Source organism: Rhinolophus sinicus, chromosome 4, assembly GCF_057876585.1.
Source record: "Rhinolophus sinicus isolate RSI-liver-muscle chromosome 4, RSI-T2T, whole genome shotgun sequence".
Lineage (NCBI taxonomy): Eukaryota > Metazoa > Chordata > Mammalia > Chiroptera > Rhinolophidae > Rhinolophus > Rhinolophus sinicus.
Genome location: NC_142504.1, coordinates 47,040,971 through 47,053,876, shown reverse-complemented (window position 1 = coordinate 47,053,876; position 12,906 = coordinate 47,040,971). Strand labels below are relative to the sequence as shown.

Sequence of the window (12,906 nt, the reverse complement as noted above, 5' to 3'; positions counted from 1 at the left end):
AAAGCCCCTTCCATGTGTCTTCTCTCATGCAGCTTGCAGGTTGTTTGGCCTCGTTAATGATTCTGATGGTCATATTAGCCACCGGATTCCTCTTTGAATCATTACCCCAGGTGTGTAGCTTGGACTTGGTGTGAGCTTTTTCCATGGGTACCGATTTTGCTATTTGTTTATATTTTTGTGGCTGTCTCATGGGTTTTTACTGTAACCCTAGCAGGGTGGTAAGAGCAAGGGCCATGGCTAGGACCAAGATCCTGCTCCACAACCTACTGGGACCTTGGGAAAGCCACCTCAACATCTCTGGGTCTTACCGTGTTTCCCCAAAAATAAGACTGGGTCTTATATGAAGTTGTGCTCCAAAAGACACATTATGGCTTATGTTCAGGGATGTCATCCTGAAAAATCATGCTAGGGATTATTTTCCGTTTAGGTCTTATTTTGGGGAAAACACGGTAGTTTATCTACAGAGTAGGGGGTCAGAGTAGCTAATCTCCAAGGTCCCTTCTCTCTTTGATCTTTTGTGACCTTATTCTTCCATTTAAAATCTGAGATGGCGTACAATCATAAGACATTTGTTTACTGATGTATTTAATCTAATGGAGATCAAGAACAATATAGAGTAGAGAAAATCATAATGTAGAAGGACCGTGGGTGAAATAATTCCTTGAATGCCCAGTTTAATTCTGAACCTCTGGAACACCATTCAGGTTTGCTGCTAACATATAAGCCTGGTTTTCCAAGGCCAATTTTAGTTAATCTAGTCCCGAAAATCCAGGTGTTCATGGCTCCCAACATACCATCACTGCCATGTAGGAAGTGAGTGGGTGAGGACATGGGGAGGGCAGCACGCGCACAGTGAGGAGCCAGCAAAAGGGGCTCTTGGATGCAAGAAGAGAAGTAAGTGTGGGTGTGCTGTGTTTCAGGCTGTGCTGTCGGCCATTGTTATCGTCAACCTGAAAGGAATGTTTATGCAATTCTCAGATCTCCCCTTCTTCTGGAGAACCAGCAAAATAGAGCTGGTAAGTAACAATGGTGATTGTTAGGTGAATATGTCATAGCAATGCCTGGAGTAGTGCTGATAAAAATGTGAGAAAGATAAGTTAGTGCAGTCAGTTATTACATGCAGTATCCAGTTAGGCAAGGTTAGGTTCCGTGTGTGTGTGTGTGTGTGTGTGTGTGTGTGTGTATAACTCTAGGAAATTTGTAACAGGATTCTACATAAATCTTTCTGTCTTTTGACCAGACCATCTGGCTTAGCACTTTCGTTTCCTCGTTGTTCCTGGGATTGGACTATGGTTTGATTACTGCTGTGATCATCGCGCTGATGACTGTGATTTACAGAACACAGAGGTGACTGCACACACTGGGATGGGAATGAGTGTCCTACCTGAGACTGTACGGTTGACTTTAAATGTATTTGTCAACAGACGTCACTAGACTGTGAGCGTCTTGATTGTGGAGGCGATGTTCCTGGCACATAGTGTGTTCTCTGAACGCTTATGGAGGGAATCTCCACAGAAAATCAGCTGACATTTGTAGTGTATAGTCTAACCCACAAAGCACTCGCACGTGCATGCTAAGAAGCACCAAGCAAGACCATGGAATGTCAAATCCAAGACCTTGAGCTATATTCTGGCTCTGCCAAGCTCTCTGACCTTGAACAACTCACCCAACCCCATGGGGCGTCAATTTCTCAAGCCAAATTTAACTTCTCCATATGCTGACTTGAGAGTTTTGTTTTTTCCCCATACCTTCAGTTGACTACCCGCAGGCCCATGAGTCAGAGACGCTTCTTAGAAACAAAAAGAAAACCTCTCTTGCTTTAGATTAGAATAGGAAGATAATTGTATCTACTGAGTAGCATGAGAACTTGAGTTACACATGGCCCTGGCATGACTTGGGCCATTTTTGGCCCCATCTTTAAATGCCCAAGTCTTTTGTCCTAACCAGATGGTTTGTGTGGTATGTATGTGGTGTGGTATGTATGGGGTGTGTGTGTGTGTGTGTGTGTGTGTGTGTATAGTTGTATTGTGTGTGTTTGTTAGTGTATCATGTACGTGAGGGGTATATGTGGTATGTGTGTGTGTCTGTGTAGTCTGTATGATGTGAGGTGTATGTGCTGTGTGTGCATTGTACATGTTGGGGGTGAGGTATGGGGTGGGTGTGGTGTGAGGTGTGTGGGGAGTGTTGGGCTTAGAACAGCACTGGGGATGTATTATATGTGGGGCCCTTCTGCAGAGGTGCCATATTAGGATCAAGTATTCCTGAATTCACTCGCAAATTCATACATGCCAGATAAACATGCAAAGCCACATGTTTCAATCACGTACTGGACCTCAGCACGATGGTGTTTTAATACACTCACTCTCTGTCTTCAGTCCGACCTACACCGTCCTTGGACAGCTTCCTGACACTGATGTGTATATCGATATAGATGCATATGAGGAGGTAGGACCTTTTCCTGTCATTTGAAATTGTTGTAAGCATGGGATGTGATTGGCTAACTAGATTTTATTTTTACCTAGGACAAAAAGTGGGATGAAAAGGAGGAGGAGGAGTCAAATTTAAAAACCTGAACTTCGATTTACTGTCTAAGTTCAGTTTTATAGTTTATAATATACTGTACATTAATTACTCAATCTCCTAATGTTAATTTCTCCCTTTTTTAAATAAGGATAAATAGATTTTTGGAATTCAAGTATATATTTATAAAATATTGAAACTGAGAAGATGGTTTGTATGTGCATGATTTTCTTCTGATGAATTTAATCTGATGGTAAAATACTAATGTTCACCATGTAAAATATGGGTGCTGGGGCTATGGAATTCTCCGGCTTCATTTTTAATGGTTAAAATTATGGCTTATTTTCTTGAGTTTAAATGTTCTTTTTCTATGTGGAATCTCAAAGACTTTTACAAAATCTTTTTAAACTAGTTTTGTTTTCTGCTTGGGAAGAAGTCTCAGATTCACTACAAAGTATTAGGAAATGAGACTGGTGTTAGGATTGCTGTTTTCTCCTCCTTGCAAAGAATTATATACTGAATTACTCATTTCCAAACTGCATTCTAGAGTTTGAGGCTTCTTGATTAAATATTCACTCTATGTCACTTGGGTCCATTTCGACTCCTGCCTCCATTCTATGAATGAACAAATATAAACCTCTGTTCACTTTATTTGCCCGCTTCTCACAATCTGACTGGCAGCCTATCCACTCCTATCGAATTTTCTTTTTTCTTTTTAAATATTTTCAGTATCTTTTCTTTGTGTTTTATGGTCAAAGTGAAACAAAGAAAGACTTTTTAAAGAATGGGAAGATTTGCATTTTAAAGACTTTCTTCTCAGTACTTCCTCCAGAGCATAAGTGTAGAACTTAAGAAGGCCCTCAGCAACTTCTGTATTAATTTTCAAATTGGAAGAGGGAGGCAATTACAGTTTTGACTCTGAAATATTTACATGTATTGAATTCACTAACATTTTATTTCACAGGTGAAAGAAATTTCTGGAATAAAAATATTCCAAATAAATGCCCCAATTTATTATGCAAATAGTGACTTGTATAGCAGTGCATTAAAAAGAAAGGTGAGTCACAAGAAATTAAGAGTGATTATTTTTGAGGAGGGGACCTGTGGATTGACTGGGATGTGAGGGTCACTTAAATGTCCTGCTTTACCTTTCATAGTATTTCTCATCCATCTATCTATCTATCATCTATCTATATTATTGTAGAAAAACATACAGAACATAAAATTTACCATTTTAACTATTTTCAAGTGTACAATTCAGTGGATGGAAGTAAGTGTGTTTGCATTGTTATATAACCAACACCACTATTCATTCTCTTTTATCATATGCCTATATTACCTTTTCAAAATAATTTTAGAAAAAAAAAAACGGAAAAAGCTAGTTTTAGATTTCTTTCTTTTGGGATCATGTCGGTTCCTTTTGTCACGATTAGCACTCGACCCCACACTGCCCAGTATATAGGAAAACCTCATAGTCAACCCACGGAATCTCTTAAATATAAGAATATGAGAAATCTAAGAAAAATACTACTCTAAAAATTCTCTTTAATACTTTGGCTCTGGTTGTCTTGAATCAAGACCAAGAATAAGAAAGGTATCTATTGTTCTTTTAATGAGGGAGTGATTCTGTTCAGCGGATGTGAGGGACAGGTGGAGAAAGGGTTGGGTGATAACTTGGCATAGAAAACCATCAAGTGGGGAGATGGGAAGATTAATTGCATTTGGGTGAGCTCCTGGGAACCAAGAAGTTATTGTGCATATCTTGCTGTTCTGTAAAGACTGGAGTGAACCCAGCATTCATACTGGGAGCAAGAAGAAAGGCCATGAAGAAGTACGCTAAGGAAGGCGGAAATATAAACATTGCCAATGCTACTGATGTCAAAGCGGTGAGTGAGCCCTTCATTGTCACCTACTTCTCTCTTGATTTGCAGTGCCCTCCCCCCTCCATTCAGTATTGAAGTTTTCACACAGCATGAAGTCCCTAAAATGGGAAAGTTCAGAAACAATCTATTCTTTATGTATTAAAGATAAATGACAAAGTCAGTTATGACAATACTTCTGAAATAAGTAGTGATATGGGCCCAGGAAAATATTGTTTTAAAAAGTAAAAAAAATCGCACAGTACCTTAATAAATTTTACTTTGTCATAGGTTCACTCTGCTTATAGTATAAAAAAGCTCAAAGGCTGCTTTTTTATGTTCAGGCTTCTGGTAACTTATGGTCTATCATGCTGACATTAATGGAATTATTTTAGAAGTTAGGGGAAAATAGATATGATGACTAAGGAAAGTGGATTTCAGTAGACAAAAAAAGGAGGAGAAAATAGAGAAAAAAGAAGAAACTGAGCTAAACTTGAATATTATATGCACATCCTTTTTTGTCACATTACAAGGCTGGGATATGGCAAATATTTTAGAAGAGATCTGGTATAGTCAGTAGCTTGAGATTATAAGGACTAATTTTTCCTGATAACTCTTTCTCAGAACCAAACTGTGAGTTGTTCATAGAATGCTGGTGTGATTTAATTTTTGATGTAGGATGCAGAAGTAGATGCAGAAGATGGTACCAAGGCTGAAGACGAGGAGGATGAAGTAAAATATCCCCCAGTAGTCACCAAGAGCACATTTCCTGAAGAACTGCAAAGATTTATGCCCCCATTGGAAAACGTCCACACCGTCATTCTGGATTTTACACAAGTCAATTTTATTGATTCTGTTGGTGTGAAAACTCTGCAAGGGGTAAGCATCATCTTGAACAAGTCATTTAATAGCTCTGTGCCCAGTGTTGCCATCAGTGAAGTCAGAGAGTTGACCTAGAGTCGTTTTTCAACTCTTAAAAGTTTTTGATGTTTTGTTCAATTTTTGATTATAGAAAATTTCAAAAATATTCAAAAGTCAAGAGCATAGTATAAGGAACTCCCATGTAACTATCACTCAGTTCAACAATTATCCATTTATGGTCAATCTTGTTTGGTTTATCCCCATACTCACTTTCCCCTTCTCTTATTTTGAAGCACATTGCAGTCATCACATCATCTGTAAATATTTCAGTATATATCTCTACAAGAAAATTTTTTAAAACCATTACCAGAATACCCTTATTACACCTAAATGAAATTTAACAAGAATTCTTTGATATCCCTAATTATCACTGTCCATATAAAAATCAAAAGAACTACACAATCATTTAAAAATGATTAGCTCAAAAATGCATAATTATCAACGCAAAGTAGTTCAAGTGAATGAACTAGAGTGTCTTGTATCACTGAAATACATGTTGGTAGAAAAAGACTTGCATCTGGCACAGACAGGAGAAACTAAACTTTATTTCAACATTATTACAGATTGTAAAGGAATATGGAGATGTCGGTATTTATGTGTATTTAGCCGGATGCAGTGGTAAGTACACTTCTAGAATGGGGAGAAATATTAATATTTTGGATTTGTTTCTCTTTTTTAATAACTGTATTTGGAAATATTTTACCCCAATTTTAGTTTTTGGTGAAAATGAAAATTATTCTCTTGATAATCACTCTAAAGCGAGCTTTGAAATAGCCACTTCCAGGCACCCCTATCCCTGGAGTACCTGTTGCAGGCCTCCTGAACAGGAGTTGGCGGAAACAAACTCATAAACCGTTGTTCTGTAACTATTTAATGGCTGCCATCAATATAGTTATATAAAATCATTTAGGTTTTACTGTTCAATGTCTGTTTTTGTTTCACATTAAATTTTGGTTAAAACAGTGCTTGAAAATGAGTTCTACATAAAGATATCACCTTTCACCTACCAGAATGGCAAAAATAAAGAATGCTTGACAACAAGCTCCCTGTGGGCATACTGTGAGAGACCAGGCACTCTCAGACATTGCTGGTGTGAGTGCAAAATGGAACAGCCTCCATGGAGGCTTTTAAAATCACACGTGCATTTATTTACCTTTGAACCAGCAAATCAGCAATGTGCTACACACATTCAAAATGGAGCATGTATGTGGTTAATCATCACAGTACTTCTATAAAAACAAAAGACTGGAAAAAACTCCAGTATCAAACAAAAGGGACGGGTTAAATCAAGTAGGCTACATTTACACGCTAGAATACCATGTCGTTGTAAAAAATTGAAAGAAAAGATTACATTTTTTAAAAAATCCAGGATAATGTATATAGTATGCTTTCTGTTGGGTAAGAAAATGGGGGAGATAAGAATATATATTTATATATTTACTTATATTTGCATGGAGAAATACACAAGAAAATAATAAAAGTAGCTTCCTGCGACTGGGGTGTGATGTCATGGGTACGGGGATTGGAGTGAGACTTTTTATTACATCATTTTAATAGTTAAACTATATGAAAGTGTTTTTGTTTTTGATTTTTTAATGTTCAAGACTGATGCCCAGAGTGTGGGCTAATTTTCTTTTCTTTTTTTTTAGCACAAGTTATAAGTGACCTCACTCGAAACCGGTTTTTTGAAAACCCTGCCTTACTGGACCTGCTGTACCATAGCATTCATGACGCGGTGTTAGGCAGCCTCGTTCGAGAGGCGCTTGAGGAAAAGGAAGCCGCGGCCGCCACACCGCAGGAGGATTCAGAGCCCAACGCCACTCCTGACGTCTAGATGTGGAAGGCAGCCTGGGATGGGGTATGAGCCGCTCGTGAAATCACTCATGTACACATTTTAAATACTAGACACTAGATTTTTTTTCTAAAGTTAAATACTAGTAGTCGAGGCTTGATTTGGAGGGTGAATGACGCATAGCAAGATGTATCTTACTTGTGTGTGTTTTTTAATCAACTATTTCCAAGATAAATTGGCCTCTTGCCTGCATTTATTACGCAGTGACATTTCTGTTACTTTCTGTTATCATCTTTGTCAGCCAAGCACTTAAGAATTTTTTCCCTTGAAGTGTTTTACCTACAAATCAGATAGGCTGTCTCCTTGCTTTTGTACTTGTTGGTCTACAGACTTTCTATAATCAGAGTTATCTAACCAGGGGGGCATACCCACAATTTTCTAGCAGTTCTTTTAAAATAACCTTTTATTATAATAGAAGCAATACAAGTACATTGCAGAATATTAGAAAAAAATAGACAAGCAAAAATAAGAAATAAAAACATTATATTGGCACCACTCAAAGATTATCACTAACACCTTAATGCATATCCTTCCAGATCTTTCTCTATGCACACGAGGTCTGACAATTAAGTTCGTGAACTTGTTGCACCGATGTTGCTAACCTTTTTTGATACCAGAGGGATTATTCATTGTGAATTTGTACCAACTGAACAGTTAACCACGTTTACTATTTGGAAGTACTGAAAAGGCTGCGGGAAAAAGTTAGACGACCTGAACTTTTCGCCAATAGTTCATGGCTCTTGCATCACGACAATGCACCGGCTCACAGGGCACTGTGTGAGGGAGACTTTAGCCAGTAAACAAATAACTCTACTGGAAAATCCTACCTACTCATCTGATCTGGCCCCCAGTGACTTCTTTCTTTACCCAAAGACAAAAGAAATGTTGAAAGGAAGACATTTTGATGACATTCAGAACATTAAGGGCAATAGGACAATAGCTCTGATGGCCATTCCAGAAAAAGTTCCGAAATTGCTTTGAAGGGTGGTCTAGGCACCGGCGTTGGTGCATAGCTTCCCAGGGGGAGTACTTCGAAGGTGAACGTAGTGATATTCAGCAGTGAGGTATGTAGCACTTTTTCTAGGATGAGTTCGCGAACTTAATTATCCGACCTCATGTATATTTATATCTTTTAACCAAAATAAGATCATTCTCTACATAATGTTCTGTGACATATTTTGTTTCATTCAACAATCTCCACCTTCTCATTCTAGGACATTTTGACCTCAGACCATATTCAGATTTCCCCCACTTGTCCCCAACTTTGTAGTTGGTTTTTCCAAGCTAGTATCCATTCTTTTTTTTTTTTTTTTAATTTTTTTTTTTTTTAAATTAGTTTCAGGTGCACAAGACAAAGCAAAACTTAGACGTTTATCATTTATATCCCTCACACTGTGTGAACTCCCCTCCCCCCATCCACTATCCCTCTGTACGTTCCCAAAACTAGTATCCATTCTGAAATACAATTGGTCATGTCCCTTTAAGTCCCTTAAGACTATCTTAATCAACCTCAGTCCCTTTTTTATGATATTGACCTGTTAAGGACACTGGGGCAGTTGTCCTGTAGAACCCCATGTTTTTAATGTGTCTGCTTGCTTTCTCAAGGTGTTATTTAGCTTATCCCTTTATTTCCTAAACTACCTGTAATCTAGAAGTTATATCTAGAGACTTCATGGAATTGAATAAAACCTTTTTTGCTCGAATATATCAAAGATGAGACACGTTTCAAATCACATCACATCAAAAAAGACAGAATATCTAGTTGACCCTGCCATTAACAATGCTAAGATAGATCACTGGATTAATATGACATCCTAATCCCCCAATTACGTTTTCACCTTTGTAACTAGTGAGTTACCTGTATGATGTTCCTTTGGCATTGAATGTATTCCCAGTTCCCCATTAGCCATTCACCCAGGGGTTTTAACATCTAGTGATAATTCTTGCCTAAATCAATTAAGCATTAAGGTTTCTGAATTTTTATCCAATTCTCTCATTTCTTCTGTGTTTATTATTATTTGATGTTTCTATGTAAAGTACAGCTTTCCTTCCTTAACTTGGGCTATTTGGTCATCTTTAAATACAGTTCTTACTGGAAAGGCAGGTTAATTTTTTCCATTTAATTATCAACTTCCAAGTAAGAATTTGGTTTAACAAATAGATGGTGACAAATTAGGTTCTTTTAGATTTCTTTTTTTTGGTATAATTATAGACTCATGAATTTTTATATTTTTAATGTATTTCAGTGTATTATAGTTATTCTTTTTGGTGCTAAAATGGCCACAACTATGACCTGTAGGAGCCCCTAGAAATGTTGTTGCTAACAGTGAAGTAGCCTTACAGACCATGTATTTAAGAAAACTCTTAGGTATAATTTAATATTTCCTTAAAATTCCATAAGAGTTATCAGTTAATTCTTCATCAAACTCAGTTTTAAGCCTATGAGTAAATAAAATGCTTATTTCAAGATTCTCTATAGTTGTTGCAAAGGAGTGGGGGAGACTTTTAAACAAATTTGTCACCAAAAGTTCTTACTCTTGTAGTTCTAACAGCTCACGCTAATTCAAAGCACAAGTATTAGCTAACCTGCCGAAAGCCTTCCCTGCTAAGATTTACTGTTTTGTCTTTTTTTGTGTTTTATTGTTGACCCCTGGTTTTAGTTTTCATGAAGAAAACACTGCCAGGAGAAAAGTGGTCAGATCCCAGGAAAGAACTATGTTAGCATGGGTCTAGTTGAAACCAAACTGTTGTTTGCTTTAACTCCTATGAGATGTCTCGGTGACTTCACTAATTTAATTCCAGGTAGACACGTCCCATCTAATCAATACTCTATCTAGATCTAGAGTCAAATTAGATTTACATCATTATTTCCTTAGCAATCATCACACGTGAGAGCAGATACATCTGCATTCTGATACAGACTGCCTTCTGAAAGAGCATGTGTGGTAGAACCTCAGTTATACTAGAACTTTCGGAAAAGGGCCCACCTCATTTCAGCCATTAAAGTGGAACTTAAAGATTTTAAACAATGGTATATAAAAAAAATCATTTCATATTCCTTAGCAGCCGTCTTCAACAAATGCTTTACACAGAGTAAATACTCAGGTCCTAGTTGTTGATAGGTTGGAAGAAGTGCACGAAAAAGTATTTGTCTGTATCTTACAAATTTTTACTTAATTTTAACCTATTTTCAATACACTTCTACCATGTACACAAAAAGTACTTAAGTCTTACTACAGGGAAATATGTTTTTGTTTGAGCATGACTGAGAATGTAAGAGTGCATTTCAAAATGTATTTTATCTATATGTAAATATTTTGGAATATTTTACTTAGAATTGTTTCATATAGTGGGAAATTTCCTGATCTTTCTTTACAGTCGAGCTTTGCCTCTACTTTCTTTCTGGACTTTAATAGCTGCTAGCGTATGCCTTTGTTTTTCAGCCCTGGTTCAAATTCAGATTATTGCCCTGTCAAAATGGACGTAGTGCATGTTGGTAACTATAGGACTAAAAGAGCCTTATTTTATGGTAAAAGAACCGGTATAGAAATGCTTTGTCTTTCTCAAATCCTGGGTAATAGGACAGTGGTTGATGTCTACCTCATGGATGGATGGAATAAGTTTGGAAACAATTGTGAACCAGGGCCCAGGAAACTAATTCATGTCCTTGACACTAACTCTATATAATCACATGGCAGCTCATCACGGGATCCCAATTGCCAATCTCATCTGCAGTGGGACCCAGACAGTGAAGGATGTGAATCCTCTGCAAGCCCTGGGAGCAGCTCACTTTGTAGTTTTCAGATAATACGTAAAATCCCCACCGCATGTGCTCTGATCCTGTATTCTTACCTGTAAGAGCAAGGAGGTGCCTGCCTCCCAAGGTGCATTGTGATAAAATGTGTCTGCCCTCACGTGTGTGTGGAGAGGGCAGCAGACTCAGAAAATCTGCCCTGGAGTGAGTGGGTGTTTTTCAGTTTTCTGGGGGGGAAGTGGGGGGGGGAGTGTGCCCTTGTGTGGGGATGCGGGAGGGAGAGGGAGGGACGGGTATGTGGTGGGGAAGGCTTTATTTATTACCTCTGCCCCTTTAAAGATAGTATATCAATTTAAATTCTAAGATCAAATAAGTCTTCCTTTGTGTGAGCCTGTATGCTTTAGTGAGTGCAAAAAATGCTGTTGGTCGTTTCTAGTGTACCTTTCAGGAATGCTTTTAGGATTCAGTATGTTTAGACTCTTGATAATGTGGTTTGAGTGCTGATAAGTTGATTTGAGAATAAAAGTATTATCTAATTCTCCAAACGTATAGCCAACCAAAATGTATGCAATTGTTTTGAAACCCCTCAAATCCCAACAACAAAATGTTCAAAAGCTAGCACTGCACCAGGTAACCTGCCTGCCTACTGACTTGGATTTAATCAAGTCTGGGCATCTCACAAATCCATCTTGCCTTTGAAAAAGGTTTACCAAGTTTTTCATTGTATTGGCGTATAGCATTTTACTTTACATAACCGATGAAACTGAGCTTTGTGGAAATTAAATTTTTATAAATCTAATCACATTTTTTAAATGTTAAAAGTATTTTTTAAAGTATCACTACAGCATTATTTTTCTAAAATCATAAACCCTTTGTATTCTGATTTATCAACATCCTGACAAACATACATACGTACAAGCAAACACACATACGTATTTTAGGTGGAGGGAGTCACTGGTAAATGTGTTATTGTATCTTTTTAAATATGGTACAAACATGCTAATCCAGATAGCATTGATGCTATCTGCATGTAAATGCCTGGGCGGAAACACCCAACGTTTTCAAATTCATCGTACATTTGATGTGTAGCCAGTTCGATTTTTGTCACATAACTGCAATATTAAGATTCAGAGCCTATAACACATTGGGCCTAAGGTCAAACATACCCAATTTGAGTTGTCTCAAATTAGTGCATATGATGTATGTGACTATATGAAAAAATGGTAAGACTTCAGTGTTCTAAATGCTTACATTTATCAAAACATTACAAAAACGCACTTCATTCATTTGAGTATACTGTATTAAAAGCAGAACCTGGAAATGGTTTGCTCTATTTTACATCTCATGAAATCATAACTAGGGCAGACTTAGGAAAAATTTTTTCTAATCAATTTCACAAAAAATGAAAAATCAAGGAAGAAAGGATGTTGGTTGGATTTTATGAATGATGGGCTTTAATTTTTCTGCTTGAAAACTTTCATGTTTTAAATATTTCAATGTAACAGTATTTTCTATGTTGTCAACTTTTTCTTTTGTGAATTAAAAATGTATCCAGCTCTATTTTGCATTACTTATGAATGTTGAACTTAATAAAAATATTCTTTATTGTGCTTGGGTGTCAGTATTTGGGGGGAGAAGGTAACTGTGGTGGAAGTGGGGAGGAGCTATACTGGTGTTTGCATAAGAAATAATTTTAGAAAAAATCTGTTGAGAATACTACTTTTATTTTAGAAGTACCTCACAATACACCAGACGTCTAACAGGAGCTTTACCCAACTTTTAAACCATTAATTTATAAAATGAAAAGAAGTACTTCTCTGTATGAAGACAATTCTGGATTTTCTAAATTAGATTATGTGTATATATTTCTCTTTGTTTTACTACTTTGCTGGTCATTAAAATCAATAATTCTTAATTAATTTGAAATCAAGTCAAATGGCAAAACAAAACCTATTACATCGGAAGCTTCTTTAACAAAGTTTGGCCAGAGCTTTATTACT

At 37.1% G+C, this 12,906-nt stretch overlaps 1 protein-coding gene across 1 annotated transcript in view; it reads left to right on the top strand.

Annotated features, from left to right (window-relative positions):
* Positions 1-12,516, top strand: part of SLC26A5 (solute carrier family 26 member 5) — a 56,127-nt gene extending 43,611 nt beyond the window's left edge. Inside the window, exons 12-20 of the mRNA XM_074340620.2 lie at positions 33-110; positions 921-1,016; positions 1,241-1,347; positions 2,376-2,445; positions 3,485-3,577; positions 4,299-4,406; positions 5,058-5,258; positions 5,864-5,918; positions 6,950-12,516. Coding sequence (XP_074196721.2) covers positions 33-110; positions 921-1,016; positions 1,241-1,347; positions 2,376-2,445; positions 3,485-3,577; positions 4,299-4,406; positions 5,058-5,258; positions 5,864-5,918; positions 6,950-7,134 — 993 coding nt within the window. The 3' untranslated portion in view covers positions 7,135-12,516. The remainder of the gene's footprint in view (positions 1-32; positions 111-920; positions 1,017-1,240; positions 1,348-2,375; positions 2,446-3,484; positions 3,578-4,298; positions 4,407-5,057; positions 5,259-5,863; positions 5,919-6,949) is intronic.
* The last annotated feature ends 390 nt before the right edge of the window (positions 12,517-12,906 follow it).